Consider the following 22,500-nt stretch of genomic DNA (forward strand, 5'->3'; position numbering starts at 1 on the left):
GATGGAAGGAGCGTTCACACGTTTGTGCTGAAACAGACTTCATTGATCGTGAGCAAATGTGAAGGAGGTTGAGGAGCTGCTGGTTTTCTGTCGTCCTTCGGCTCGTGTCAATAAAGCTAGAGAAAAAAAACCCTGTCTGTTTGTGGATCTGGCAGGTCACATGACCTCAGCTGACAGACCTCCACGCCAGCTGAAGACGATTTCTCCCTCTGTCATCAATCAGATGTCATCGCCATTATTTGGTACCTCTCTGGAGGGTCCCACCGGGGGCCCCGTCCGTGCTGGAGGGGCCCCTCGGGGTAAATAAAGACGTTCTTAGGGTCAGGATTTCGTCCGATCTTTTCTGTGGGACGTCGTAAATCCAGTTTAGAAGCAGCTCAGACCAGGAAGTCCAGAAGAAGCGCTGAGCCGCGGCTTCTTCGTGTCCTGAGGTGTAGACTGGGAACGCCTCAGGGTCCTAGAAGAGGGACATCTGGAACACCCGAGTACCCTGACCTGGCCCGGATGGATGGCTGGAGGGACAGATCACCCAGTCCTGACCCTCCGGTCCAGGACGGCCCATCAAACACGTCAAACCCTGGTTCCTGGTAGATGCCTGGTGTCCCTGTTGTTGATTATTATGAACCTCTGAGAAGACGTTTGGTCCACAAACCCTCCCGGCCCTGGAGGGACACTAGTATGTGGTTCAGGGTACCGTACCCTAAAACATTGGTGTGTTCCTGGTCTGTTGTTCTAGACCCCAGACCTCTTCCAAATGTAGACCCTCCCCCCGTTTCTCGTTCTCTGTCTCGCCCATCTCTTCCTTGTTTGTCCTCTCTCTCACCCTTTTCCCTCTTTTCTCTCCTCTGCACCTTTCAACACATCTTCTGGTGAACAGGAAGTTGAAGCTGGAGAGCGAGCTGGCGGCGCAGTTGTGGAGGGTTTCCTGGGACGACGTTCAGATAAGCAACATGGACAAAGTCCTGAGGAGAGCCTGCAGCAGACTTACCTCGTCTCTGGTAACACAAAGACAAACACGCCCTTTGAAGTCTCCCCACACACTTCTGAACGAGTTCACCTGGATTCTCTGCAGAGAGGATCCATCTGTGCCTCTCTGATGACGGTGGAGGGAAACGTCCAGATCTACACCAAGACCGGTTACTACAAGGTCTGACGTACATCCAACACGCTGACGTCTAGCCAGTCCGGTCAGACGGCTAAACGGGGGTTCTGTCTCCCACAGGGAAACCTGGCAGCCATCAAGTATATCAACAAGAAACGCATTGAACTGACGAGGAAGGTTCTGTTTGAACTAAAACATGTAAGAACGCAGTCCCACCAACAGAACCGCTAACAGAGCAGCTAACAGAGCCGCTAACAGAGCAGCTAACAGAGCCGCTAACAGAGCAGCTAACAGACCGCTAACAGAGCCGCTAACAGAGCAGCTAACAGAGCCGCTAACAGAGCAGCTAACAGAGCCGCTAACAGAGCCGCTAACAGAGCAGCTAACAGAGCCGCTAACAGAGCAGCTAACAGAGCCGCTAACAGAGCAGCTAACAGACTGCTAACAGTGCAGCTAACAGAGCCGCTAACAGAGCAGCTAACAGAGCCGCTAACAGAGCAGCTAACAGACCGCTAACAGAGCCGCTAACAGAGCAGCTAACAGAGCCGCTAACAGAGCAGCTAACAGAGCCGCTAACAGAGCCGCTAACAGAGCAGCTAACAGAGCCGCTAACAGAGCAGCTAACAGAGCCGCTAACAGAGCAGCTAACAGACTGCTAACAGTGCAGCTAACAGACCTGCTAACAGAGCAGCTAACAGAGCAGCTAACAGACTGCTAACAGTGCAGCTAACAGACCTGCTAACAGAGCAGCTAACAGAGCAGCTAACAGAACCGCTAACAGAGCAGCTAACAGACCGCTAACAGAGCCGCTAACAGAGCAGCTAACAGAGCCGCTAACAGAGCAGCTAACAGAGCCGCTAACAGAGCAGCTAACAGAACCGCTAACAGAGCAGCTAACAGAGCCGCTAACAGAGCAGCTAACAGACTGCTAACAGTGCAGCTAACAGACCTGCTAACAGAGCAGCTAACAGGCCTGCTAACAGGCCGCTAACAGAGCCGCTAACGTTTCTTGGCTCTTGCAGATGCGAGATGTTCAGAATGAGCACCTGACTCGCTTCATTGGAAGCTGCATTGATCCTCCAAACATGTGCATCATCACGGAGTACTGCCCCAGAGGCAGCCTGCAGGTAAGGCATGAGTTACAGCTAGTCGTCAGTACCGTATCCTAGCAACACCAGACCACATGTCAGCCTGTAGGGTGGCGTTGGCTGCTAACGGCAGCCGCTAACCTCGTTGTGTCCATATAAATATAGATAACTAATTTATTATAACACAGATCCATTCATTCAGCAAATGTGTTCCAGGACCTGATGGAGAGCGACAGCATCACTCTGGATTGGATGTTCAGATACTCTCTCATCAATGACATCGTTAAGGTAACCAATCAGCTGTCGGTGTGGGAGGGGGCGGGGCATAGCAGTGGTACGGCCGCGCCTGCTCTACAGCCTGCAGGTCCTTTGGGCTGGGAGAAAGTTCCCTCGGAGGCATTCCACTTTCCCCTGACACACACGCACACACACACACACACACGCACACGCACACACACACACACACACGCACTGTGATCTGCATGCGTGTTGACCTAGCTAGCTAGCTGCCGTCAGCGGGTCTCGATTATTGTTGTTGTTTGTCTGTTTTTGTCATCAGGGCATGTCGTTCCTCCACAACAGCGTCATCGTCTCCCACGGCAACCTGAAATCGTCCAACTGTGTGGTGGACGGTCGCTTCGTCCTGAAGATTACCGACTACGGTCTGCAGAGTCTCCGAACCGCCAGCGGTCCTGAAGACACGCACGCCTACTACGCACGTATGACACACACACGACACACACCGACACACACACCGACACACACACCGACACACACCGACACACACCGACACACACACCAATAGATAGGTGTGTGTTGATTGTTGCACTGCGCCGCCGTCCCGTCTCATCCAGGTAAGCTGTGGACGTCCCCAGAGCTGCTGAGGGAAGACTGTCCCCCCCCCTGTGGGACTCAGAAGGGAGACGTGTACAGCTTCGGGGTCATCCTCCAGGAGGTGGCGCTGCTGAGAGGAGTTTTCTACCTGGACTCTCACACCTTGACCACGAAAGGTCACTGCTCTCGCGTAATACCAGCAAAGCGCGAGTCGGTCCGCCTCTTTAAACCGTACTTCTGACCCCGCCCCCCAGAGATCATCCAGGCCATACGTCAGGGCGGTGCCCCCCCCCTCCGCCCCTCCCTCTGCTCCCACAGTCACAGCGAGGAGCTGGGAGTCCTGATGCGGCACTGCTGGAGCGAGGAACCCAATGAGCGCCCCGACTTCAGCACCATCAAGATCCTGCTGAGGAAGCAGCACCGGTGGGGGTCCAGATCATCTACTGGGGGGGTCTGGAGACCCCCCCCGATGGCCCCCAACATCCTTAATGTTTCCCACCGACTGTGTCCAGGGGCTACGGGTCCAACATCCTGGACAACCTGCTGTCCCGCATGGAGCAGTACACGAACAACCTGGAGGAGCTGGTGGAGGAGCGGACGCAGGCGTACCACGAGGAGAAGAGGAAGGCGGAGACGCTGCTGTACCAGATACTACCACAGTACGTACATGCAGTAATACTGCAGTAATACTGCACTGTACCGGATACTACCACAGTACGTACATGCAGTAATACTGCAGTAATACTGCAGTAATACTGCACTGTACCAGATACTACCACAGTACGTACGCTGCAGTAATACTGCACTGTACCAGATACTACCACAGTACGTACATGCAGTAATACTGCAGTAATACTGCACTGTACCAGATACTACCACAGTACGTACGCTGCAGTAATACTGCACTGTACCGGATACTACCACAGTACGTACGCTGCAGTAATACTGCAGTAACACTGCACTGTACCAGATACTACCACAGTACATACAATGCAGTAATACTGCAGTAATACTGCACTGTACCAGATACTACCACAGTACGTACATGCAGTAATACTGCAGTAATACTGCACTGTACCAGATACTACCACAGTACGTACATGCAGTAATACTGCAGTAATACTGCACTGTACCAGATACTACCACAGTACGTATACTACAGTAATACTACTGCTGTATGTGTTTTCCAGTTTGGTGGCGGAGCAGCTGAAACGGGGAGAAACGGTTCAGGCTGAAGCTTTTGACTCCGTTACGATCTACTTCAGTGACATCGTCGGTTTCACGGCCCTGTCTGCTGAGAGTACACCACTACAGGTGAGTAGAACCTCTTAGAACAGTACTACAGGTGAGTAGAACCTCTTAGAACAGTACTACAGGTGAGTAGAACCTCTTAGAACAGTACTACAGGTCAGTAGAACCTCTTAGAACAGTACTACAGGTGAGTAGAACCTCTTAGAGTAGAGTAGAACCGAAGAGGCACTACATTACCACAGGTACGCAGAACTCTATAGTACAATACTACCATCTAGTGGTGAAACGTGCCATTACATGTAAGGGTTCCTCTCAGTTGGTGTCTTGGCTTGCAGGTCGTGACCCTGCTGAATGATCTCTACACCTGCTTCGATGACATCATCGATAACTTTGACGTGTACAAGGTAGAAGCCTTCGTTCCGCTGATTCAGTCCAGCCGGGGTGAATGAAATACGACCCGAGACGGACAGACGACCCGAGACGGACAGACGCGCTGAGACGGACAGACGACCCGAGACGGACAGACGCGCTGAGACGGACAGACGTCCCGAGACGGACAGACGCGCTGAGACGGACAGACGCGCTGAGACGGACAGACGACCCGAGACGGACAGACGCCCTGAGACGGACAGACGCGCTGAGACGGACAGACGCGCTGAGACGGACAGACGTCCTGAGACGGACAGACGCGCTGAGACGGACAGACGTCCTGAGACGGACAGACGCGCTGAGACGGACAGACGTCCTGAGACGGACAGACATCCTGAGACGGACAGACGCCCTGAACGGGGGATGCTTCCTGCTTCCTCCAGGTGGAAACCATCGGCGACGCCTACATGGTGGTGTCCGGTCTGCCGGTGAGGAACGGGAAGCTCCACGCACGGGAGGTGGCCCACATGTCTCTGTCCCTGCTGGACGCTGTCAAGACCTTCAGGATCCGACACAGAGCCAATCAGCAGCTGTCGTTACGCATTGGCATCCACAGTGGTCAGTGTGTGTGTGTGTGTGTGCGTGTGTGTGTGTGTGTGTGTTAAGGCCAACAACGTAACAAACGTGTGTGTGCAGGTCCAGTGTGTGCAGGAGTGGTCGGGCTGAAGATGCCCAGGTACTGCCTGTTTGGAGACACGGTCAACACGGCGTCACGCATGGAGTCCAACGGCGAGGGTAACACGCACGCACGCACACACACACGCACACATGCACGCACACACACACGCACACACACACGCACACATGTTCGTGTGGTGCGTGCCAGAGGGAAGGGCGCTGAAGGGGGGGTGTTTGAAGTGGGAGGCGTGCTCAGCGATGCTACACGCCCTCTTCAGACACCGTTTGTGATGAATAGTTTTAAACCACTTGGTCTCTTTTTGATGATGTCATCACGTCACGCTGTGGCGTTCTGCAGCTCTGAAGATCCACGTGTCGGAGGCGACCTGTCAGGTCCTGCAGGAGTTCGGCTGCTTCCAGCTGGAGTTCAGAGGAGAGGTCGAGATGAAAGGCAAAGGATGCATGAAGACGTACTGGTTACTGGGAAAGCGTGATGCCAACCCACAGAGGCAGGACCCGCCCACTCCCCTCTGATTGGACCGTTACCGCTGACATCATTCGATGTGTTTTAAACTCCCTCGGGGAGTCGTGTTCAGAACCTATAAATCCAAAAAGAGACCATGAACGTTTCATTGTAAAAATAAACGGTTTGAAATAAGGATTTTAGTGCTCACGGTCTCGCTTACAGCTGCTCGGTCGTGTTCTGCTGCAGCGTATCCCAGCTCGCCAGGGGCGAGCCCACACAGACGGGACTCGAACCCAGAACCTTCTGGCCGTGAGGCAACAGCGCCGACCACTATGCCACCGTGCCTCCTGTCAGTCTCGCTCTTATTAAAAGAGAAAGAAAAAGATTAATCAAGTAAAAAATCAATATATTTGTAAGAAGGAAATGCAACTTACTTTATTTAAATTCAAGCAAGACTAAATATACTAAAGGTTTTTATTTAACCGATTGATTTAATCTCTTTATTATATTCATCCATCTTCCTACTAGATAATCCCATGAAATTTAAACTAAAACTAGAAATTAAAACTTCTATTAAAATGTTAAACGTGTTTGTTTTCTTATTGTTTTCTGTAAAGCGTGCTATTTGGTCCTGAGCAGAGAAGGAAGGGGATTGGCTCCAGATATACTCGGCTCTCATTGGTCTATACGTACACCATTCTTAGCTTTAATAAACCTGATTGGCCACATGTCGTGGAGACTCCGCCCCCTCTTTTCCGTCTGTCCTGAGCGGATGTCCGTTATGCTCCGTGCGTCTCTGACATAATGAGAACGTCCCCAAAATAAGTTTTAAAAACACGCCATTACCGTCGCGCCGTCACGCACGGAGGCTCCAGCACGGTCAGGGGCACCGAATTAGCCGTTACACCGGCGGGAGCAGTCACACCGCCCCGCAACCCGGAGCCCCAGTCCTTCGCAGCTCCGCGGGGCCCGGTGAGGCGCGGCGGGAGCAGATGGAGCCTGCGCCGGCCAAAGCGAAGCCGCAGGGCCGGCTACTGGTGTCCACCCAGCTGGATGCCAAAGACGAGCTGGAGGAGGTAGGGAGAGCCGGCTTCGTGGACGAGGGAGCGAACGGAACCCGGTACCGGCCCGGCTGGGCCGCGTTTAGAGGCACGAAAAGCGGTTTGGTGTACAAAGAAACATGATGGAGCCATATCTGTGGATACACAGCAGCTAGCAGGCTAGTTAGCATAGCTGGCACTGTTAGCGCCGTGTAGCCGCGCGGAGCGCTGCGGGTGTGGTGGTGTTGTTTTTACACCCCCAGCGGGACGCTGAGGAGGGGGTTGTTCACGCACCATGCCCCCCCCCCCGAAGTACCCCGGAGGGCTGATAGGAAGTCTGACGGGCAGTTAGCCTAGCATGGTAACGCTACGTAAACATGGTTCAAGATGGGGGCGGGGGGTGACAGGTGCGCATGCGCGGTGTTTGTGTTCCCATGTCAAGAGTAGAAGGAGGATGCTGAAAGTTTAAGGGTTCAGAGTCTGAGACGGAAACAACATTAGAATAAAGACATTATATCTATTCTAGAAGCTCTGGGGGACAAACACGCAGCTAGCTAGCGTGCTAGCGTGCTAGCAGCGCTCCTGCTGCTGCTGCTCCGTGACGTAGTGTGGGTTCAGCCTGCAGGGAGCATGAATCCACTGCCGGGTCCGACCGGGTCCGACCGGGTCCGGGTCAGCAGCGGTGAGGGCGGCGCTTTGATCCTGATGGCGGTTTGTGTTGCAGCGATTGGAGCGATGCGTTGGAATCGTCCAGTCGTTGACCAATGGGCTGTCGGAGAGGGAGGCCAACGATGCGCTGACCGCCAACGTAAGCGCCGCCGCCTGCTTTAATGAGCCGACAGACAGGCCGACACCCACCAGGCGTTGTCTTACCTGTCCCACAGGTGTGTAAAGGGCAGCAGCAGCACGAGGAGGTGTGTCTGGGTCTGTTCACGCTGGTCCTCACAGACTCCAACCAGGCTCAGAGGGTGCGTGACATCATCTGTAATGTGTGACGTCACAGTGACATCACTGTGACGTCACTGTGACATCACTGTGTGTGTGTGTGAACAGTGTTACAGAGACCTGGCGCTGGTCAACAGGGACGGGATGAGCGTGGTTCTGGTGAAGATCAACCAGATCCTGATGGAGAAGTTCCTTAAACTGCAGGACGTCCCCAGAACGCAGGTAAACGACAACAAGCTCGCCGTCCAGGTAAACGCAGGTAAACGACAACAAGCTCGCCGTCCAGGTAGACGCAGGTAAACGACAACAAGCTCGCCGTCCAGGTAGACGCAGGTAAACGACAACAAGCTCGCCGTCCAGGTAGACGCAGGTAAACGACAACAAGCTCGCCGTCCAGGTAGACGCAGGTAAACGACAACAAGCTCGCCGTCCAGGTAGACGCAGGTAAACGACAACAAGCTCGCCGTCCAGGTAGACGCAGGTAAACGACAACAAGCTCGCCGTCCAGGTAGACGCAGGTAAACGACAACAAGCTCGCCGTCCAGGTAGACGCAGGTAAACGACAACAAGCTCGCCGTCCAGGTAGACGCAGGTAAACGACAACAAGCTCGCCGTCCAGGTAGACGCAGGTAAACGACAACAAGCTCGCCGTCCAGGTAGACGCAGGTAAACGACAACAAGCTCGCCGTCCAGGTGGACGCAGGTAAACGACAACAAGCTCGCCGTCCAGGTGGACGCAGGTAAACGACAACAAGCTCGCCGTCCAGGTAGACGCAGGTAAACGACAACAAGCTCGCCGTCCAGGTAGACGCAGGTAAACGACAACAAGCTCGCCGTCCAGGTAGACGCAGGTAAACGACAACAAGCTCGCCGTCCAGGTAGACGCAGGTAAACGACAACAAGCTCGCCGTCCAGGTAGACGCAGGTAAACGACAACAAGCTCGCCGTCCAGGTAGACGCAGGTAAACGACAACAAGCTCGCCGTCCAGGTAGACGCAGGTAAACGTCCGTGGACGCCCGAGCAGACGCCGTGACGCTAACGAGCGGACGCCGTGACGCTAACGCCGTGACGCTAACGCCGTGACGCTAACGGCGGGACGCTAACGGCGGGATGCTAACGAGCGGACGCTAACGAGCGGACGCTAACGGCGGGACGCTAACGGGCGCTGATGTTTGTGCAGCTGCTGTGGATCATCAAGGAGCTGGTGAAGAGCAGCATCGTCGGCGTGGACGGCGTCGTCATGACGCTGATGAAACAGATCGCAGGTCAGTCGCGTCCTGCGTCCGGCGTGCCGCTCCGAGTCGCCAGGCGGAGTCACGTGACCTCCTTCTGCACTGATGTCCAGGTGGGGACGTCTCCATGAAGAACCTGTGGTTGGCTGAGAACATCCTGGACATCCTGCTGGACCAGAAGTAGGTCTCGGTCCCCGCGTGCGTCTGTCCCGCTGCTCGGGGGGGACGCTCAGTGTCCTCTCTCCGTAGGGAGTGGGTGCTGAAGAACGGGATGCTGGTCGCCATGGCGGTCTACACCTACCTACGACTCATCGTCGACCACGGGACGTCCAGTCTGCTGCCTCTGCGCCAGAAGGAGGTGGACTTCTGCATCGGCATGCTGAGGGACAAGGTGAGGACGGGAGGGCGGGGCTTCCGCTCCCGCCCCGGCGCTCACGCCGTGTCTCTGTCCCGCTAGTTCACGGAGTGTCTGATCATCGGCAGAGATCTGGTCCGTCTGCTGCAGAACGTCGCTCGGATCCCGGAGATGGAGCTGGTGTGGAAAGACCTGCTGCACAGTCCACAAGTCCTGAGTCCCCAGTCCACCGGTAAGAACCGGGACCCGTCCACAAGTCCTGAGTCCCCAGTCCACCGGTAAGAACCGGGACCCGTCCACAAGTCCTGAGTCCCCAGTCCACCGGTAAGAACCGGGACCCGTCCACAAGTCCTGAGTCCCCAGTCCACCGGTAAGAACGGGGACCCGTCCACAAGTCCTGAGTCCCCAGTCCACCGGTAAGCACGGGGACCCGTCCACCGGTCTCTGTCCTGACACGGACCTGTCCACCGGTCTCTGTGGGGACACGGACCCGTCCACCGCTGCACCGGTCCCTGTCCTGATTGTGTCCCCCCTCCAGGTATTCTCCAGCTGCTGACGGCTCGGACCTCCAGGAAGTTCCTGGCCTGCCGTCTCACGCCGGACATGGAGACCAAGCTGCTGTTCATGACCTCCAGGGTGATTCTATACGCTGAGCCCCGTCACCTGTGTGTCCGGATGACCTTTGACCCCTCCGTTTGCCTGTGCCCAGGTGCGTTTCGGGCAGCAGAAGCGGTATCAGGACTGGTTCCAGAGACAGTACCTGTCCACGGCGGAGAGCCAATCGCTGCGCTGCGATCTCATTCGCTACATCTGTGGGGTGGTCCATCCGTCCAATGAGGTGCTGAGCTCTGACATCCTGCCTCGCTGGGCTATCATTGGCTGGCTGCTCACCACCTGCACGGTAAGGGGGGCGGGGCCCGTTGATCCCCAAAAGTCTTCATGTGTTAAAATCACTGACCAATCAGTGGGCGTGTCTCCAGTCAAATGTCGCCGCCTCCAACGCCAAGCTGGCGCTCTTCTATGATTGGCTGTTCTTCAACCCCGACAAAGATAGCATCATGAACATAGGTGGGTCTCACGCCTACACACACACACACACACACCCACCTACACACACACACACACACACCTACACACACACACACACACACCTACACACACACACACACCTACACACACACACCTACACACACACACACACACACACACACACACACACCTGCACACCTACACACACACCTACACACCTACACACACACACCCACACACACACCTACACACACCTACACACACACACACACACCCACCTACACACACACACACACACACACACACACACACACACACACACCTACACACACACACACACCTACACACCTACACACACCTACACACACCTACACACACACACACACACACACCTACACACACACCTACACACACACCTACACACACACCTACACACACACACACACACACCTACACACACACACACACACACCTACACACACACACACACACACCTACACACACACACACACAGGTGAGTCTCTCACACACACACACACCCCCCCCTCCTAGCTCAGCTTCCTGTCGTCATGGTTTCAGAGCCGGCCATCCTGGTGATGCATCACTCCATGAAGCCTCATCCTGCCATCACCGCCACGCTGCTGGACTTCATGTGCAGGGTAACGCCCACGCCAACCGGGACACACCTGGACCCCCCTCTCAATCTAGAACCTACTCCCATGACCCGGGACAGACCTGGACCCCCCCCTCACTGTCACTCTAGAACAGACATGGGCAAACCCAGGCCCGGGGGCCATATGCGGCCCGTTGGTCTTTTTAATCCGGCCCGCCAAACTTGTCCAAATAATATCATTAAATAAAATTGTATAATAATTAAACCTCATTCATTTGACCTTTTCTCTGTAATGCTACCTGTAAAAGGTCAAATCCTTTAATGCAATAGCTTTCATGTGTCATTTATATCAGCTCACACAAACACTCCATCCATCTGTTCTTGGTCCGGCCCCTCTGTCAAATTTTAGAACCTATTGTGGCCCGCGAGTCAAAAGGTTTGCCCACCCCTGCTCTAGAACCTACCCCCATGACCCGGGACAGACCTGGGACCCCCCCTCACTGTCAATCTAGAACCTACCCCCATGACCCGGGACAGACCTGGGACCCCCCAGGTGAAAACGTTTACTGAACCAGAGAAAGGACTTTTAGCTTGACTCACTCTAATCCAGGTGGACTTGCTAAGGAGGCGTGGTCATGTGATCAGGTGGGGGCGTGGTCGTGTGATCAGGTGGGGGCGTGGTCATGTGATCAGGTGGGGGTGTGGTCATGTGATCAGGTGGGGGCGTGGTCATGTGATCAGGTGGGGGCGTGGTCGTGTGATCAGGTGGGGGCGTGGTCATCACATGCTTATTTGCTCCTCCTCAGATCATCCCTCACTTCTTTCCTCCGTTGGAGTCTCAGGTCCGTCATGGCGTCTTTAACTCGCTCACCTTCATCATGGAGAAGCGAGTGTTGGCGTAAGAAACGCACGCACGCACACACGCACACACACACACACAGGTTAAATCGTTTGGCGGTATCAGTTATTGATTGTTGATCACTGTTTCTCAGTCACCTCGCGCCGCTCTTTGATAATCCCAAACTGGACCGAGAGCTTCGATCGATGCTCAGAGAGAGATTCCCTGAATTCTGCAGCTCGCCTTCCCCCCCGACCGAAGGTAGCGCACACGCACACGCACACGCACACGCACACGCACGCCCCCACACGCACACGCACGCCCCCCACACGCCCCCCACACGCACACGCACACGCACGCCCCCCACACGCACACGCACGCCCCCCACACGCACACGCACGCCCCCCACACGCACACGCACGCCCCCCACACGCACACGCACGCCCCCCACACGCACACGCACACGCACGCCCCCCACACGCACACGCACGCCCCCCACACGCACGCCTCCCACACGCACACGCACGCCCCCCACACGCACACGCACGCCCCCCACACGCACACGCACGCCCCCCACACGCACCAACAGGAAATGTGATCACCCGACCTGTGTGTGCGCGTCCTACAGTTAAAATGGAGGAGGCCGTTTCCATGGAGATGGACAACCACATGTTGGACAAGGAGGAGGGTTGCTATGACACCACAGACGCCACCTTCAGTGATGATGAGGAGGAAGTGAACAACAAAGGTGATGAGAAGTCGAGTTTAAACGAGATCAAAGCTGAACAATTAGTTAGTGGTTGCTATAGCAACCAGGAATGCTCTTTGGACCCTTGGTCCTACCTGGTCCAGGTGAACTTTATAGTAATGACCTCATACTGCTGTCTGACCAATCGCTGTGCAGGAAAGAAGAGGGAGTTCAGGTTCCATCCAATCAGAGAGGCTGTGATGGAGGAGCCCGCTGACATCACACCCTGGCTCCACCAATTAGACGACAGCATGAAGGAGAAGGTCCAGCAGCTGCAGAAAACCAGGTGGAGGAATATTTATTGATCGTGTCTCTCAGAGACGCAGTAAACAAGATTATTGATGACATCATTGATCAGTTTCCTGATCTGTTCTGATCACGTCATCGTTATCATCTCGTTGTGTATCGTTGTGTGTCGTTGTGTATCGTTGTGTATCGTTGCGTATCGTTGTGTATCGTTGTGTATCGTTGTGTATCGTTGTGTATCGTTGTGTATCGTTGTGTATCGTTGTGTATCGTTGTGTATCGTTGTGTATCGTTGTGTATCCACTATGCAAAGACAATAAAGGCTTTCTGTTCTATTCTATCAATGATCGTCTGTCGTCAGCGACACGGAGGCTCAGTGTCAGGTGATGCAGGAGGCCGTGGATCTGATCCTGGAGGTGAGTTCACTCTGCTGTGTACTCTGTGTACTCTGTGTACTCTGCTGTGTTCTCTGCTGTGTACTCTGCTGTGGACTCTACTGTGTACTCTGCTGTGTTCTCTGCTGTGTACTCTGCTGTGGACTCTACTGTGTACTCTGTGTTCTCTGCTGTGTACTCTGCTGTGTACTCTGTGTACTCTACTGTATACTCTGTATACTCTGTGTACTCTGTGTTCTCTGCTGTGTACTCTGTGTTCTCTACTGTATACTCTGTGTACTCTGTGTACTCTGCTGTGTACTCTGCTGTGTACTCTGCTGTGTTCTCTGCTGTATAATCTGTGTACTCTGCTGTGGACTCTACTGTATACTCTGTGTACTCTGCTGTGTACTCTGTGTTCTCTGCTGTGTTCTCTGCTGTGTACTCTGCTGTGGACTCTACTGTGTACTCTGTGTACTCTGCTGTGTTCTCTGCTGTGTACTCTGCTGTGGACTCTACTGTGTACTCTGTGTACTCTGCTGTGTTCTCTGCTGTGTACTCTGCTGTGGACTCTACTGTGTACTCTGTGTTCTCTGCTGTGTACTCTGTGTACTCTACTGTATACTCTGTGTACTCTGTGTTCTCTGCTGTGTACTCTGTGTTCTCTACTGTATACTCTGTGTACTCTGTGTACTCTGCTGTGTACTCTGCTGTGTACTCTGCTGTGTTCTCTGCTGTATACTCTGTGTACTCTGCTGTGGACTCTACTGTATACTCTGTGTACTCTGCTGTGTACTCTGTGTTCTCTGCTGTGTTCTCTGCTGTGTACTCTGCTGTGGACTCTACTGTGTACTCTGTGTTCTCTGCTGTGTACTCTGCTGTGTACTCTGTGTACTCTACTGTATACTCTGTATACTCTGTGTACTCTGTGTACTCTGCTGTGTTCTCTGCTGTGTACTCTGTGTACTCTGCTGTGTTCTCTGCTGTGTACTCTGCTGTGGACTCTACTGTATACTCTGTGTACTCTGCTGTGTACAGGAGGACTTTGACTCGGAGCAGATGTCGGCTCTGGCCTCGTGTCTGGCTGAACTCTTCAGGGATCATTTCCGGGGCGACGTCCTGCCAGAGGAGATCACGGAGGAGTACGAGCAACAGCACGGCCACGCCCCAGACACGCCCCAGACACGCCCCAGACACGCCCCCTGACCCGTCTGTCCCTCAGGTCGCTGGAGGAGTCCATCTCCAAGCCCGTCTGCCTGGTCTTCAGGAACCTGGCCACCATGCAGGAGGACAACAGCGGCTTCTCGGTGCTGCTCGACATGCTGGCCGAGTTCTACCAGAAGCAGCCCAAGATCGGGTACCACCTGCTGTACTACCTCAAAGCCAGGTGGGGCGGGGCGGGCGGGGCGGGGCGGGGGCAGGGTGCGTCAAAGTGCCTTAACGTTTGTGCGTCTGCTCGGCAGCAAAGTGGCGAACGGGAAGATGATGCTGTACGAGTCGTTCGCCCAGGCGACGGCGCTCGGCGACCTGCACACCTGCCTGATGATGGACATGAAGGCGTGTCAGGAGGACGACGTCCGGCTGCTCTGCTACCTCACGCCATCCATATACTCCGAGGTACGCGCGCGCACGCACGCACACAGGCACGCACACACACACGCACACCGCCCCCGTGCCCCGCCCCCTCACAGGTGCGTGTCTCAGTTTCCAGATGAGACGCTCCGAAGCGGCGAGCTGCTCAACATGATCGTAGCCGTCATCGACTCCACGCAGGTAACGCCCCCAGAGGCTCCTCCTACTGACCGGCCGCTCAGTAATCCGATACTTGGTTGCCGTAGTTACAGGAGCTGATGTGCCACGTGATGATGGGGAACCTGGTGATGTTCAGGAAGGACTCGGTGCTCACCATCCTGAGTGAGGAACCGCCTCGGCTCGCCACTGTGTTGCCTTTGGGAGGCGGGGTCTTCACCTGTCCCCGTCTCCGTGTCCAACAGTTCAGTCTCTGGACTGGGAGACCTTTGAGCAGTACAGCACCTGGCAGCTGTTTCTGGCCCACAGCATCCCCCTGGAGACCATCATCCCCATCCTGCAGCACCTCAAGTATAAAGGTGAGTCCTGGAGCGCAGGACACGCCCCCGGCCCCGCCCCCGGCCCCGCCCCCAGAGCCGTCCTGACCTGGGTCCGTGTGTTCGCAGAGCATCCGGAGGCCTTGTCCTGTTTGCTGCTGCAGCTCCGCAGAGAGAAGTACGACACACGCACACACACGCCCTCGTGTGGAGGGTCCTGCTCCTACACGTCTCCGTCTGTCCCTCCCAGGCCCAGCGAGGAGATGGTGAAGATGGTCCTGAGCCGTCCCTGCCACCCAGAAGACCAGTTCAGCACCAGCATCCTGAGACACTGGGCGTCCAAACACGACGACACGCTGGGGGAGCACGTCAAGGCCCAGCTGATCAAGAACAACAACCAGCCCCGCAAGAGACAGAGGTGAAGCAAGGGGACACCCGGGGACACCCGGGGGTCTCTGGGGGGACGGCCGTCCTCACTAACCGGGTCTTCTCTGTCTGCAGTCTCCGTAGCTCCAGCAGTAAACTGGCTCAGCTGACCCTGGAACAGATCCTGGAGCACATGGACAACCTGAGACTCAGTCTGAGCAACAGCAAGAACAACTGTGAGTCCACGCACGTGCACGTGCACGCACACACACACACACCGGTATCAGCTGATTACCGATCAATTGTCTGTCAGTCTTCACACAGACGCCGATTCTTCAGGCTCTGCAACACGTTCAGGCCAGCTGTGACGAAGCGCACAAGATGAGGTGCGCACGCACGCACGCACGCACGCACACGCACACGCACACGCACGCACGCACGCACGCGCACACACACGTACACGCACGCACGCACGCTGATGAGGTCACGTCCTCCCGTGCAGGTTCAGCGACCTGTTCGCTCTGGCCGAGGAGTACGAGGACTCCCAGGCGAAGCCTCCCAAGTCTCGCCGCAAGGCTCCGGCGTCCTCGCCTCGCTCGCGGAAAGGAGCGGCTCCGCCCACCAACAACGAGGAGGAGAGCGCCTCCAGCAGCGCCTCGGTGCGTCCCCGGGAGAGGGCAGGGGGGCGGCGGCCTCCGTTGCACGGTCATGTGACCCGTCTCCGTGTCTCTGCTTCCTGCGTTTCAGGAGGAGGAAGACTCCAAGCCCAAAGCACCCAAACGAAAGAGGAAGGGCTCATCGGCCGTGGGCTCCGACAGCGACTGACCCCTGACCCCTGACCAATCACGCGCCAGCGCCTTCCAGAGACACTCGGACCACTGGATGAGGCCCCGCCCCCGCTTGTTGATACGCGCCGACCGCCGCAGGAAGGGAGGGGCTCTGGAGGACTTTAAATCCACGCGGTGAAGTGGATGATGGGCGTGGCTCCCATGTGACTCTTCTCCCATGATGCACTGGGAGCAGGCGATCATGAACCAGCAGACGGACTGCTTTTATTACAGGGAACCGGATACCGATGATAGAAATATGAGGAAGATGAGATTACATTTGTCCCATTTTCTTTTTTTTGGGGGCTGGGGGGGTTATTTGGACTCTTATTGTGAAGGATCTATTTTTCCTGCTGTTTTTAGCAGCTCCTTCCTGTTTGTCTCGCTGCAGTAAAAGCTCGTGTCAGGAAATCGATATAAAACTGTTTTTTTTATTTACTTCTGGCCGTCACTCGTCGTGTGTGCGTGTTGGGACTCGGCCGACGTGGAGTCTGGAGCAGGTTGGAGGACAGGAAGTGGGCTGATGATGACTTCCTGTGTCCGAGGACGCCGTTAGATTGACGTTTGTAAATGTGCAGAACGTAATGCTAAATCCAAAATGGCCGACTTCCTGTTTGGTTTGGCTCTTGGCGCCAAGAGCTGATTGGTTCCTTCGGTTCTGGTTCCAGGGGTCATCCTGGACCTGGACCTGGACCTGGACCCCTCGTGCCGAGGCCCAGCGTTTTAGAAAGAAGAGCGAATAAAGTTTTTAGGAGGTGTTCCTGTTGACCCGCCTCCAGTCGCGTTCACCAGGCGGAACCATGCTGATTAAAGACACACCTGGTCAGGTGGAGCTAACGCCGCTGATTGGTAGGTGATTAGATTCACCTGCTGCTGCTCATAAAGCAGAACACCTGACCGGACCAGGTGATCCTCAGGTAAGAACCTTTCAGCGGGGACAGGCGGCGTTTAAACTTTATCCTGACTTCGCTCGGGTTTCACTTCGTTCAGGTATTTTATCACGTTTTGTGAACTCCGAGGCCACGCCTCCGGCCCGTTGAGTTCAGGTTCTGATCGACACCTGAAGGTGGACCGTCCTCTTGGGTTCTGATAACGTCTGACTCGTTATTTCTTACAGTCTCTGACGGCATGTCGGCCATTAAACCCGGATCAGCCTTGCGGGCTCTGGTTCTGACTCCGGACCGGATACCGGGCTTCCTCATCCCAGCCCGCAGTCCACTCCGCTACCTGTCGCCCCGGCTCCACCGGAGCTCGCCGGCCCGGACCAGGCTCCTGTCCGACAGCGACGACAGCCCGGAGCGACGCCCCGCTGGGGCTCGGCCCGGCCGAGGCTTCTTCCTCTCCGTACCGTCACCGCGGGTCAGAGGTCAACGCCGCGCCGCCGTCGACTGTGCTGACGCCGACGTGACCACGCGGGCGGCCATGTCGCTGCCTCACGTGGAGAAGGTGACCACGCCCTACGGCTTCCGCGCCGTGCTGGCTCGGAGTCCCTGCACGAGTCGCCGGGAGTCGCTGTTTCACAAACCGCCGAGCGCGACCTCCGCGGACCCTCCTCTTCCTCAGAGTCCGAGGAGATCCCCAGGGCCACGTCTGCGGCCCGCTAAGGATCTGCGTCTGCAGGTGAAGAAGGCGCTGAAGAAGCCGGCAGCCACCCTGAGAGCTCGGTGTCCCGCCAACAGGAAGGCCGAGCTCACCTGAGCCGGCTCACCTGTTCACTCAATCTGCTGCCTGCTTTTAACCGTTTTAATAAATCACATTTGATGCATGTCTGACCTTTAATGAGCCCCCGAAGCTTAAACGTGAAGAATGACGATGCTGGAGAACAGGCTGGTTAGCTGCTGGTTAACTTAACTAGTACCGTTCACTAGATTACAGCAGGACTCGGGACGGATCAGCTCCAGGTGAGCCTTCGGTTGCTCCAAAGATGGAGGTGACAGAAAGGTGAGATGGGGCTGATTCAGACTAGCAGGTACAGAAGGTGAACGTGTACTCCGGGAAGAACACCTGTGAGCTCGGCTCAGGTAGAGTCACTGCAGGGCCGGAAACGAAAGGGGCCGTAAAACGCGTTAACGTGAAACGCGGCCGAAATATAAACTCCGCGGCGTCAGCCTCAGGACCATATTTAGAACTTCCTCGGCCGCCGCCGCGCTTATGTCACCGTGACGCCTTACGCAAAACCGGAAATGTAGTTCTTCGTCGACGTGTTGAATGGTCGCGGCGGGTGAGTGCGTTTCTGGCGCTCGGGAACGTTAAACCGGGTCCGAGTGTACGGTACCGGCCTCTTTCTGCAAACGCCGGTGCCGGTATGGGTTCTCCGGGAGACTGGCTCCGGCCTGCATGTCGTCATGCTAACGTTAGCCGCAAGACCAATGTGGACGGGCTAGCATGCTAGCTGTAGCAGGCCAGAGCGCTACCGGCCGGTTGATAAACCTAGCCGTAGCGGGCTAATACAAGCTAACATCTCGCTAACAGATGCTAAGCTAAACACAGAGCGGTTCAGAGGGGGGTCAGCCCCGCGGAGGCCCCGCGGAGGCCCCGCGGTGTCCGGCGGGTACGCGGTCGGCTACACAACGCCGCTCGGGGCGACAGCCGGAAGAATTTAGTTCATCTCCATTTTTAAATCAGTTTCCTGCGCTGCAGGTTCAAACCTGGGAGACTAAAGTCAGCGGTTCATTTTGTTATTGATCCTGTAGGCTTGTGTTGGTTGACTATTTGTGACGTCACTCTTCCAGATGTTGGAGGTCATGTTTCAGCAAGATGAACTCGGTCCGCAAACGCCTCAAACTGTCCACCAGGAGCTCCGGACCAACACAATCCCTCCCCCACGATGATGAGGAGGAGGATGAAGGTTACCTGCTGGTGGAGGAAGACACCACTGACTCCAGCCTCATCATCACCATGGGTAGCCAGGACATGCCTTATGAGGTCACCTGATACGCAGGACAACACACCTGCATAAACAACCTTCGTCTGTCTCCTCTTCCTCATTCCTCTTCCAGAGGACGTTCAGAAGGAGGTGAAGGTGCTGAGGAGGAGAGCAGTGAGGAAGAGGAAGAGGGCTCTCAATGAGGGGGAAGGTGGAGCCTCAGAGAGCGAGGAGGAGGAGGAGGAGGAGGAGACGGAGGTCGGCATGGCGATCGACAGACAGCTGGACCAGTCGCTGGAGACCAAGTCCAAACAGCACAACCTGACGAGCGTCAACGTCAGGAACATCCTCCACGTGAGTTCAGCTCCAGCTGATTGATCGGTGGTGATCAGACCTGGTCAGACACGTAAAGGAGCCGCGTGACCTCCGTCCCACAGGAAGTGATCACCAACGAACACGTGGTGGCCATGATGAAGGCTGCCATCAACGAGACCGAGGCCGTCCCCGCCTTCGTGAGTCTCCGGTGCCGCCCGAACGGCGAGTCCGACCTCGGGAGCAGCAACGAAACCCGAGCTTTGTGTTTCAGGAGCCCAAAATGACCCGAGCCAAGTTCAAAGAAGTGGTGCAGAAAGGAGTGGTGAGTCTAACGGTTCACCTGTGCGACCTCTCAGCCGGGCTCACTCACCTGAGCTGCGTTTCCTGTCAGGTGATTCCAGCCTGGAACATTTCCCCCATTAAGAAGACCGGCGACGTCGCCAAGGTGAGGCCCAGACACGCCCTGACACGCCCAGACACACAGCCCAGACACGCCCTGACACGCAGCCCGACACGCCCAGACACGCCCAGACGCAGCACAGACACGCACAGACACGCCCAGACACGCCCTGACACGCCCTGACACGCCCTGACACGCCCAGACGCGCCCAGACACGCCCTGACACGCCCAGACACGCCCTGACACGCCCAGACACGCCCAGACACGCCCAGACACGCAGCCCAGACACGCCCTGACACGCAGCCCGACACGCCCAGACACGCCCAGACGCAGCACAGACACGCACAGACACGCACAGACACGCACAGACACGCCCTGACACGCCCAGACACGCCCAGACACGCACAGACGCAGCACAGACACGCACAGACACGCACAGACAAGCACAGACACGCCCAGACACGCCCTGACACGCAGCCCAGACACGCCTAGACACGCCCAGACACGCACTGACGCGCCCAGACACGCCCAGACATGCCCTGACACGCCCTGACACGCAGCCCAGACGCGCCTAGACACGCCCAGACGCGCACTGACGCCCAGACACGCCCAGACACGCCCAGACACGCACAGACACGCACAGACACGCCCAGACACGCCCTGACACGCCCAGGCACGCCCTGACACGCAGCCCAGACGCGCCCAGACGCGCCCAGACGCGCCCAGACACGCCCTGACACGCCCTGACGCCCAGACACGCACAGACACGCCCAGACACGCCCAGACACGCACAGACACGCCCAGACGCGCCCAGACACACCCAGACACGCCCAGACACGCCCTGACACGCCCAGACACGCACAGAAGCGCTTTCAGACGAAAACGAGCGTGTCTCACTCTGACTGTCTCAGGCTCCTCAGTTCATGGACATCCCTCTGGCCGAGGAAGACTCCTCTGATGAAGAGTATCGTCCCGAAGAGGAGGACGAGGACGAGACGGCCGAAGACGTGAGGCTCTGCCCTGATTGGATGTTGATGCGTGTGTGTAGACGTGTCGCTTGAACGGTCGTGTGTGTGTAGACGTTCCTGGAGAGTGACATGGAGAGCGTCGCTTCGTCTCCCAGGGGGGGTCGGCTGAACAGGGGGGGGGACGGCAGCTGCAGCCCCTGGCAGGTAACGCACCTGTGTGGTGAAATGGCACCTGTCCATGTGATGTCACTGATGTGTAACCGCCTCCCCGTCCAGACATCTCGGAGGCACTCCGGGCGACCGAGGGAAGGGTTCGGTATGATGGGACCGCCCCCCCCCCCTAAGACCCTCCCCCCCAAAGCGGCCACGGACAGCTCCTTCCTGGAGGAGCTCCATGCTGTTGAGGAGGAGTTGGCTGTGTGCATGAAGCCTTACCAGGTGACCAACACGAGACCAGGACCAGGTCTTAGAGCTCCAGGACCAGGTCACAGAGCTCCAGGACCAGGTCACAGAGCTCCAGGACCAGGTCACAGAGCTCCAGGACCAGGTCATAGAGCTCCAGGACCAGGTCACAGAGCTCCAGGTCCAGGTCTTAGAGCTCCAGGACCAGGTCTTAGAGCATCAGGACCAGGTCTTAGAGCTCCAGGACCAGGTCTTAGAGCTCCAGGACCAGGTCATAGAGCTCCAGGACCAGGTCACAGAGCTCCAGGACCAGGTCATAGAGCTCCAGGACCAGGTCACAGAGCTCCAGGACCAGGTCATAGAGCTCCAGGACCAGGTCATCAAACTGAAAGGCTGATGCATTGTTGCAGCCTTTGCCTGAGTCAGAGGATGACGTGGGTCTGATGGCGACCCGGACCCGTTCCAAGCGTCCGCTACATGACGTCCCCCTGGGGAGGCTGGAGGCGGAGCTCCACGCTCCTGACATCACACCTGACATGTATGACGCCAGCTCTGCCCACGAGGACAGGGACTGGACCGACTGGCTGAGAGGCCTGATGACCTCGGAGATGGATAACGAAGGTGTGCGAGGGTGAACGCGGGTTCGGGCGTCGCCGTGGCACACGGTGCGATACCCTCTCCTCTCTGTTTCTCCCAGAGGAGTGCGATGATGAAGATGACCCGGAATATAACTTCCTGGCAGATACCGATGAACCCGACCGCGAGGATTACCGTGACGACAAGGCCGTCCGCATCACCAGTCAGTGCCACGCCCCCACGCGGCCTTGGGAATGACACGTGACCCCCTAACCCTAACCCTAACCGACCGTCTGTTGTGTCGCGCAGAGAAGGAGGTGAACGAGCTGATGGAGGAGCTGTTTGAAACGGTGCGTCTCCTCGCCACACTCCTCTTTGTTGTTGTAGAAGAAGGTGGGAACTGACCAATCAGGCGGGCCGGGAGGAGGCGGTCTCATGACCTCGCCCGAAAGCCTCTGTTGTTGAGGAAGACTACGATCGGGGGGGGGGTCTGCTGAGGTCATGG

At 56.4% G+C, this 22,500-nt stretch overlaps 3 protein-coding genes across 3 annotated transcripts in view; all 3 read left to right on the forward strand.

Annotated features, from left to right (window-relative positions):
* npr1a (natriuretic peptide receptor 1a) overlaps window positions 1-5,856 on the forward strand; it is a 12,171-nt gene extending 6,315 nt beyond the window's left edge. Inside the window, exons 8-21 of the mRNA XM_068746827.1 lie at window positions 878-998; window positions 1,073-1,147; window positions 1,223-1,300; window positions 2,125-2,229; window positions 2,407-2,478; window positions 2,750-2,909; window positions 3,045-3,200; window positions 3,279-3,447; window positions 3,537-3,683; window positions 4,215-4,338; window positions 4,611-4,679; window positions 5,088-5,262; window positions 5,341-5,439; window positions 5,681-5,856. Coding sequence (XP_068602928.1) covers window positions 878-998; window positions 1,073-1,147; window positions 1,223-1,300; window positions 2,125-2,229; window positions 2,407-2,478; window positions 2,750-2,909; window positions 3,045-3,200; window positions 3,279-3,447; window positions 3,537-3,683; window positions 4,215-4,338; window positions 4,611-4,679; window positions 5,088-5,262; window positions 5,341-5,439; window positions 5,681-5,856 — 1,726 coding nt within the window. The remainder of the gene's footprint in view (window positions 1-877; window positions 999-1,072; window positions 1,148-1,222; window positions 1,301-2,124; window positions 2,230-2,406; window positions 2,479-2,749; window positions 2,910-3,044; window positions 3,201-3,278; window positions 3,448-3,536; window positions 3,684-4,214; window positions 4,339-4,610; window positions 4,680-5,087; window positions 5,263-5,340; window positions 5,440-5,680) is intronic.
* Window positions 5,857-6,765: 909 nt separating this feature from the next.
* Window positions 6,766-16,879, forward strand: ints3 (integrator complex subunit 3). The gene is made up of 29 exons (XM_068746831.1): window positions 6,766-6,864; window positions 7,553-7,636; window positions 7,713-7,796; window positions 7,882-7,995; window positions 8,955-9,039; window positions 9,120-9,186; window positions 9,256-9,397; window positions 9,464-9,593; window positions 9,900-9,997; window positions 10,071-10,262; window positions 10,342-10,429; window positions 10,970-11,049; window positions 11,810-11,901; window positions 11,996-12,102; window positions 12,470-12,589; window positions 12,746-12,875; window positions 13,197-13,251; window positions 14,248-14,351; window positions 14,432-14,596; window positions 14,673-14,826; window positions 14,914-14,982; window positions 15,048-15,123; window positions 15,204-15,317; window positions 15,405-15,453; window positions 15,526-15,693; window positions 15,777-15,877; window positions 15,955-16,027; window positions 16,144-16,300; window positions 16,389-16,879. Exons 1-29 carry the CDS (start codon window positions 6,781-6,783, stop codon window positions 16,464-16,466), a joined length of 3,060 nt encoding a protein of 1,019 aa, XP_068602932.1. The 5' UTR covers window positions 6,766-6,780; the 3' UTR covers window positions 16,467-16,879.
* A 2,346-nt stretch (window positions 16,880-19,225) lies between these two features.
* The window catches only part of gon4la (gon-4 like a), a 9,357-nt gene continuing 6,082 nt past the window's right edge, over window positions 19,226-22,500 (forward strand). Inside the window, exons 1-11 of the mRNA XM_068747507.1 lie at window positions 19,226-19,370; window positions 19,468-19,688; window positions 19,772-19,846; window positions 19,921-19,971; window positions 20,041-20,094; window positions 20,961-21,056; window positions 21,129-21,221; window positions 21,294-21,455; window positions 21,830-22,040; window positions 22,117-22,218; window positions 22,305-22,345. Coding sequence (XP_068603608.1) covers window positions 19,226-19,370; window positions 19,468-19,688; window positions 19,772-19,846; window positions 19,921-19,971; window positions 20,041-20,094; window positions 20,961-21,056; window positions 21,129-21,221; window positions 21,294-21,455; window positions 21,830-22,040; window positions 22,117-22,218; window positions 22,305-22,345 — 1,251 coding nt within the window. The remainder of the gene's footprint in view (window positions 19,371-19,467; window positions 19,689-19,771; window positions 19,847-19,920; window positions 19,972-20,040; window positions 20,095-20,960; window positions 21,057-21,128; window positions 21,222-21,293; window positions 21,456-21,829; window positions 22,041-22,116; window positions 22,219-22,304; window positions 22,346-22,500) is intronic.

Source organism: Brachionichthys hirsutus, chromosome 13 (assembly GCF_040956055.1).
Source record: "Brachionichthys hirsutus isolate HB-005 chromosome 13, CSIRO-AGI_Bhir_v1, whole genome shotgun sequence".
Taxonomy (NCBI): Eukaryota; Metazoa; Chordata; class Actinopteri; order Lophiiformes; family Brachionichthyidae; genus Brachionichthys; species Brachionichthys hirsutus.

What these genes read in the sequence shown, in the direction of transcription:
- ints3 (XM_068746831.1), top strand. Translation starts at nt 6,781, where the DNA reads ATGGAGCCTGCGCCGGCCAAAGCGAAGCCGCAGGGCCGGCTACTGGTG. An exon ending in GCTGATGAAACAGATCGCAG is followed by an intron (nt 9,040 to 9,119) that starts GTCAGTCGCGTC and finishes ACTGATGTCCAG; the next exon opens with GTGGGGACGTCTCCATGAAG. An exon ending in AGATAGCATCATGAACATAG is followed by an intron (nt 10,430 to 10,969) that starts GTGGGTCTCACG and finishes TCATGGTTTCAG; the next exon opens with AGCCGGCCATCCTGGTGATG.